Below are 7500 nucleotides of genomic sequence, written 5' to 3'. Positions count from 1 at the left end.
AAAAAAATAAAAATAATAATAACTAGAATAATAAGGTACAGTTCACTTCTGCAGAAAAAAAATTGTAAGAACTAAATATTTCAGATATAACTCTTGGTACTATAATACATTAGCTATTTACACTAATATGTTTTACACACTATGGCTCTTTCTTTCCACCCCGAAAAATTGAGGTTTTGTTATGAATTCATAAATCGGATATTTTTCTCCATGAAGAAAAAAGAAGGAAAATGCAGTATGACTGAATTAAATCATCAAAATTATGGTCATTCCTTATCAATGCTCCATTAAGTATTCTGCTGCCCAATGAAATAGCATTTTTTCTTCCCTCTTTGGCCCATCAAATCTGTTTTTTTCCAGTAAAATATTTATTTTTCTCATCCAGTAAAATTAAATACTAATAGCACCATATCAGAACATTCTTTTTTTTTTATTTTTTTTACCCTTTACTGATTTAGACTGCATTTCAACAAAAACACCTCCAATTCGACTCTTCAACCCAATTTTTGCAACATACGAGAGAGCTCGAGCAATCCTACAAAGCATACTTGGGAGACGAGACCTCTCCTCAATTTGTACATTCACTGAAACTCAACTAGTTCACCGTAAGAATTATGAAAATAGATTGGTTCATAACACCTATGAATCTCCTATGTCTGGCCAGTGTGTTCGCAGAAAAAAAATATTGCATCTCTGCCACAGACACCCCCCCCCAGACCCCAGACCCCAGACACCAGACCCCTGACCCCCCTACCTCCCTCTCTCTCTCTCACCTTTGCAGCAACCATTGACCATCGTCAGAATTGCGGAAAAGTCGAGATTTTCATTTTCGTCGTTAAGTTCTGTGGTCTCCGAATGAACACGCCTTCCTATTTATTATATATACTATAGCTTCCATTAAGCTATTTCGAATTTTCCAGATTGTGTATATATGACTTTGGAATTGGGTGTAAATAAATACATCTAAAAAAAAAAAAATCTATGAGGTGGATCCATGAAGGAAAAAAAAAATAATGGCTGAATTATCTGAATACCTCCTTTTCTCTCTCTCTTTCTCTCTCTCTCTCCGGCATAATCATCTGCAGGAGTCGATACACGATGCAAATCTGACAACAACTGTACACACACACACACACACGCGCGCGCTGAGCCCTCAGGTACCCTATCAAAAAAGTGATTCCACTTCTTTACTAAACTCTTAAAAAAAAGTGCAGGCCCATTGCCAGGTCTGCCAATCCCCTTCCCCTTCCCCACCCCCTAACCCCCACCTCGGTGACGTCCTCCCCCCTCCCCCTACGAGACACGACACGAGATCAACTAAATCTGTTTGAAGCAAAGCTTGTATGAAGCTGAAGCCACATAAAAACTCGGACCGGCACCTTCCTCCTATCACTCCTTAAGCCTGATTGACCCCTGAGAATGCACTTACATCTCTCCAAGTGAGTAAACCAGTTGACTAAGTGTTACAGACTATCTATCTATCTATCTCCATGGCACACACTTCCTAGTCTCTCTCTCTCTCTCTTCTCTCTTCTCTTTCTCCTTTTTTTCCCAAAAACGGTAGCTAGATTTACGACATACTGCAAATTAACATGGCTGCAACTGCAAACATATTCGTCAACTTTAAGATCTGCAGTGGATATGGCACCTTTACTATTTAAAACAATAGTACATTTAACTACCAGTACTAGAGTATAACTTGTGTACTGAACTTAATTAACAGACAACAGAAAGTTGAAACATACTTGTGTGTATATATATAACTCCATACATAAATCTTATGGATCATAAATATTGATAAAAATAAAATCCTTCAAATTCACTACTCAAACTTGCTATCCCTGCATTAAAAAAAAAAATCCTTGATGTAATTCGCAAGTACATAAACACGTTGAAGATATCTGTTTGTTTTTTTTGGATTACATTACATAGAGCTACAATATATATATACTATACATATATATGACTTGGATAAATAGCACCCCATAACTTCAGGTCAACTCTGTAGGCACACGACAGGCTGAGTGAGGTAGCCCCAGGCCTTCCTCCTCCGGTTAATTCAACACTCGTTTTTCCTGCTGCCTGTCTTCGCAGTCGTACCGCACCTTTTGTGACTGACCCATGACTTACGACACGAAGCGTTTTCCTTCGTTTCGTTTCGTGCCAGTCTGTATGGTCCTTTGCAATGTCTGTCTCACTTCACACTCGCAAAGCGCTAGCGTCAATTCAAATCACCTTTTTCTTCTTTTTTTCTCTTTCATTTCCTTCTCTTTCTCTCTCATTTCGTCCATTCCTGCACTGACGAAGAGGCACTGTCACTGTCTACTACTTACAGAGTCACCCGAAGACTAGCCGAGGAATTTTTAAGAAAATAGAGTTACTTTCTTTGTGATCTCCACCTGGCCTACGCTTGCTTAGCAGAGCATTGGAGATTTCCCGGTACCACTGTTAGGTATTTCCTCGTGCGGCCACTGCAATTGCAAAGCTTCCCCCGCAATACCTAGCTCAATGTTCTCTCTCTCTCGGAACAGTGAGTAACCGGTTCCAGAAGACTGCTAAGTGAGGAGCTTCAGCGAGGAGTGAGGACGTCTGAAGTGTGTGAAGAGTCGCAGCTGTTCGGGGGGGTGTCCAGCTGGGGCGTCGAGAAGTCTATGTAATCCTGCAGGGGGGAGGGGAGGAAGGGAAGGGGAAGGGGAGAGAAAAAGAAAAAAATCACAATGAGAAACGAAATCTTCGACAAAATCTCACCGCCTAACAAACCATCAAACAAAACAAACAAACAGCAAGAAAACAGTACCCAAGTATTTCAAACTGCACGGCAACCTCTAAGAAGCGAACCAGTCAATCACAGAAGACCATAATGGCGGGAAAGACTAACCTCCGTCGACGATAAGGTGAGAATGCGGTCCAGATCTTCCACGAGCTCCTTGAAGGTCGGGCGCTGCGTTGGCTGGTACCGCCAACACTCACGCATGATCGTGTAGCTGCGATAGAGAAAGAAAATGAAAATCGTCGAAATGAACGCGTGTCATTCATATATATATATATATATATATAATATATATATATATATATATATATATATATATGTATATATATATGTATATATATATGTATATATATATGTATATATATAAATATATATATATATATATATATATATATACATATATATATATATATTACTGGTTTGATCTATTTTTTTTTTCTTTTCCTCTCGAAAGGGGAAATGACAACTACTACTTCTTTAATAAAAAGGACCACCTATCAAGTTTGGAGAAATTACAATACAAAATTCCACAAGACTCACATTTCGAGCGAGCAGTTTGAGGGCTTCTCCATTCTGTGCCCTTCCCGGAGCAACTGGAAGAGCTTCTCGACGGAGGGCACCGAGGGGTATGGAGTCCCACCCAGGGTCATGATCTCCCACAAGAGAATTCCGAATGCCCACCTGATCAGTAAAAAAAAAAGGGGGGGGGGGGGAATGATTAGGACAGGAATACTATAATAAAAGAAGGGCATTTGTCAACAGTGGGTTATCTCACTATACTCGAAGAATCTCTCTCATTATCAGTGTATATATGCCATTAGTTTCTTTTATTCCATCAGGAGGAAGAGAAAGAATACGAAGGAAACTTTTATCATGTTTTCTTTCACGAGGAAGGCGACAAAGGAACAAGAAGGAAAAACTTACACATCTGACTGCGAAGTGTACATTCTGTGGAAGAGAGCCTCGGGTGCCATCCACTTGACTGGCAGGCGGCCCTCGCTCGTCTTTCGATAATAGTCTTGGCTGTGAATATCTCTGGCAAGACCGAAATCGGCTATTTTCATGATCCCGTCCTTACTGACTAGAACATTCCGCGCGGCGAGGTCACGGTGAATGCACTGGGGGGGAAAAAGGGAGGATTGAAAGCTATTTATTAAGAAGCATCACACACGGACAGCGCATCGGGCGGGCATGCATCCCTATGCGACAGAGATCGTCAGAGAGAGAGACAACAGGAGGTAACGCAAAGAATGGACTGAAGGGGAAAGATGCAAAGAAAAGATGCCCACCCAGGGAGACACCCACTGGACATCGCAACCTGCCCTACCTTTTTAGAGGCGAGGTACTCCATTCCGCGAGCCACCTGGTAGGAGAAGCTGACCAGATCTCTCTCTGTGAGCGCGTTCGTCTCCTGGCCAATGGCCCTTTCGTAGCCTGAGGATGGGCGCTTGTTCCGCAGATAATCCCTCAAGTTTCCGTGCGCCGCGTATTCAACGACCACGTACAGAGGGCCATCTTGGGTGCAGCATCCCAGCAGATTGATGATGTTTATGTGCGTGCCGATCATTTTCATCATCTCCATTTCTGAGACAAGGTCCATGAGTTCTGCGTCTGTGTGTCCCTCTGTCGGAAGAAGGAACAATGGCTTTTATTAGTGTCTGACATGTATGTACTCTTGTATATGTAGAAAAAACATACACAAACGACAGCCTCATCTAATATCTCTCTATAAATATAATTATTTTAATGGAAACAATCAAATATGTAGTTAGGATCACAGCAAAACCGCCGCCTAGGAGAGCAACACCAGCCAACCCCTGGCGCCACCTACCCTTCAGCATCTTGACAGCAACCGTTGTAATGAGGTCGGGCCTGTTGATGCCCTGCACCTCAGCCTTCACGACCTTCCCGAAGGCGCCTTCGCCGAGGGACTCGCCCATGATGAGCTTCGAGCGCGGCAACTCCCACAGGATGTCGAGGGGCAGCTCGTACTCGGAGATCCTGGTGTTTTCCGAGCCGTTGTGCGAGTTGGACTGACAGCGCTCGATCTTGATGGTCGGCACGATCAGAGGCTCCTGCGAGGCGTCGGAATTCTGCCGCTCGACGATGACCTGCGCGGAGCAACGTTCGGTGAGTGCCCGAGTCGAGCGAGCAAGGCAATAGTAACAGTAATAGTAATAGTAATAATAATAATAATAGTAATAATAATAGTAATAATAATATTAATAATAATAATAATAATAATAATAATAATAATAATAATAATAATAAAATAATAAAATAAAAACATGAAATAAAATAAAATTATAATAATTATTATAATAAAAAAAATAATAATAATAATAAAGAAATAAAATAAAATAACAATAATAGAAATAATCATAAAAAAAAATATATATATATATCCCACAGGATCAGCCCTCACGGCTCTCGCCAAGAGCCTAAACCAGAGCCGGCCGAGCGCCCCTACCTTCTTGATCCACTGCTGCGTGATGACTTCCTTGGCCCTCTCCAGCTCCTTGGCCCGGCGCTTCTCCTTCTTCCACTTCTTGCAGAAGCACGAGAGGATGAGCCCCACGCCGGCCAGGGCCACAACGAACACGGCCGCCAGAATGGGCACCACGTTCGACTGAGCATCGACGAGGATGGGCTCCGCTGAAAAGCAACACGACTTGTGAAGAAGAAGAAGAACCGCCGCCGCCGCCGCCATCAACAGAGCAATATGAATGATGAGATTGCAATGCCGTGAGCTAAGCATCACGGTGAATTCTCGCTGACCTTTGTCAAACCCGATAGCAAGAGGCAACGACCAGTGTTTGTTTAGTTGATTTGCAAGTGACTGGATTGTGCGTTTATTCATCATTTTCATAAAACTCGCTGCTCTTGTCAAGCATCGTGTTAGTATGACAGTCGGACATGAAAAGCTATCAACAAGAAGAATATTACAATGAGAGGAGAATAGTCGATTCCACAGTGGAAAAAATAGGAAAAGAAATATAACTGTCTATCCATTTATATCTATCTATCTATCTATCTATATATCTATCTATCTATATATATATACATACACACACAACACACACACACAAGTGTGTGTGTGTGTGTATTTGCGTGTGTGTGCTTGCGTGCGCGCATACATGTACAGGTGTACGTGTGCACTGGTGTGTGTGCATATTGTGAATACAAACACGAAACTCCCGAGAGAGCACGTGACCCGCCAGGCCCCGCCCACCGACCCGCCGACCGACTCGCCGACCGCTTACCATCGATCACGTTGAGATATGCCGTTGACGACGAGGTGCCCAGGCTGTTGGCGGCGATGCAGGTGTACCAACCGGCATCCTTCTCGGTCACGTTGGTCAGCTCAACCACCTGAGGGTCTTCTGTGCTTGTGATGTTCTCGCCCTCCTGCGAGGTGGAGCTCAAGTTAATTTTGTTTGCGGATTTGGACATGGTATATACAAGGCCCTCCTTTATATTTATATTTATATTTACAATGGCTGTGAGAAAACTAAACTGTTTTTTTTTCTTTCTTTCTCGCTAAGGCAGTATATGAATCAAACATTATGTAGAGGCATAAATTGACAAGTTATATAAAACATAGGTATAAACAAATAAACATTAGCCATTCTGATAAAAGTTAGTCAAGTGAAACCATCATGCTGGGTTTCACCAAACGCACCGTCATCACATTCTCAACAGAAAGTGTACCAGAAGTGTACCATACACATTTCCCAAGAACTCAAGTCTTGTTGGGAATCACATACACAGTGTAAAAGGATGCGGGACTAAAACATGCATTAAGACTGACGATAACCAGCAAGCATAAACACGAGGCAGTTAATAGTCATGCTCGTTTCTCTCTAAATTAGTGAGTACATTATTTGTTAATATGCATATATATAATATATATATATATATATATATATATATATATATATATATATATATATATATATATATATATATATATATATATATATATACATGTCTCAGTACGTGCCAAAAAATAACAGACATGCAGATTATTTCTTATACACAATTCTCCGTCTGCAACATTGAAACGAGGGGAAATACGTGCAATAAAAACACCAAACAATTGGTCACTGGACTGAACTATCGAATCAACACTGAAATTAATCTTGCTTTTAAATACATTAAAAAAAAATGTATGCAGACATATCATACTAGAATGCATTAAACACACGGTAATTTCTATCGGTCAAAGCAAAGTTAATTAAATGTCCATTTATGTAATGAAGCAGCACATTCTTAACAAATATATTCTTTACTTTTGCATCTGACTGTAGTTTTTTTTTTTTTTTTTTTGGGGGGGGGGACACGCATGCATCACCACCCACGGGGGGGGGGACCACAAATATCAATCTACACGTGTTAGGGTCAATGATTCTAGGTTGTTCACACACGCTTCCTTGCAATGGCAATGCAATCTGACCTGGCCATCTATGGCAGCTTTGAGTATTTTCTCGCCCACATTGATTTCGCCGGAATCCCAATTTACATCCTCGCCTGAGAAGGGCAAATCCTTACGCCACACTATGTAAGGATTGAGCGTGTTCTCTAAATGCAATTCCACCTTCAATTGCACGGTGCTGCCGCGTATTGCTGTTATGTTTTGCAGTTTCCCGGTGAAAATTGGCCGGGAATTGATGTGCTCTAAGGGTAGGGACGAGAAATAGAGGGGGCAAGATTAGTAAGAACCCATACAC

The 7500-nt window shown here is 41.6% G+C and overlaps 1 protein-coding gene across 4 annotated transcripts in view; it reads right to left on the bottom strand.

Moving 5' to 3' along the window:
* Window positions 1–1543: 1543 nt before the first annotated feature.
* Window positions 1544–7500, bottom strand: part of LOC122254600 (fibroblast growth factor receptor 3) — a 102869-nt gene continuing 96912 nt past the window's right edge. For 2 of the 4 annotated variants that reach the window (XM_043018363.2, XM_086538710.1), the window contains exons 7-15: window positions 7227–7447; window positions 6034–6178; window positions 5241–5425; window positions 4602–4881; window positions 4098–4393; window positions 3695–3888; window positions 3311–3451; window positions 2879–2984; window positions 1544–2659 (exon numbers count right to left, since the gene is read on the bottom strand). In XM_043018363.2, coding sequence (XP_042874297.1) covers window positions 2570–2659; window positions 2879–2984; window positions 3311–3451; window positions 3695–3888; window positions 4098–4393; window positions 4602–4881; window positions 5241–5425; window positions 6034–6178; window positions 7227–7447 — 1658 coding nt within the window. In that variant the 3' untranslated portion in view covers window positions 1544–2569. The remainder of the gene's footprint in view (window positions 2660–2878; window positions 2985–3310; window positions 3452–3694; window positions 3889–4097; window positions 4394–4601; window positions 4882–5240; window positions 5426–6033; window positions 6179–7226; window positions 7448–7500) is intronic. The other 2 variants (XM_043018380.2, XM_086538711.1) reach the window with 1 other exon arrangement.

The sequence above is a fragment of the Penaeus japonicus genome, unplaced genomic scaffold, assembly GCF_977035675.1.
Source record: "Penaeus japonicus unplaced genomic scaffold, GWHDUDI00000001_assembly GWHDUDI00000007, whole genome shotgun sequence".
Classification (NCBI taxonomy): Eukaryota; Metazoa; Arthropoda; class Malacostraca; order Decapoda; family Penaeidae; genus Penaeus; species Penaeus japonicus.
Note: the sequence above shows the minus strand (reverse complement) of the source record. Positions and strands in the feature narration are given on the sequence as shown.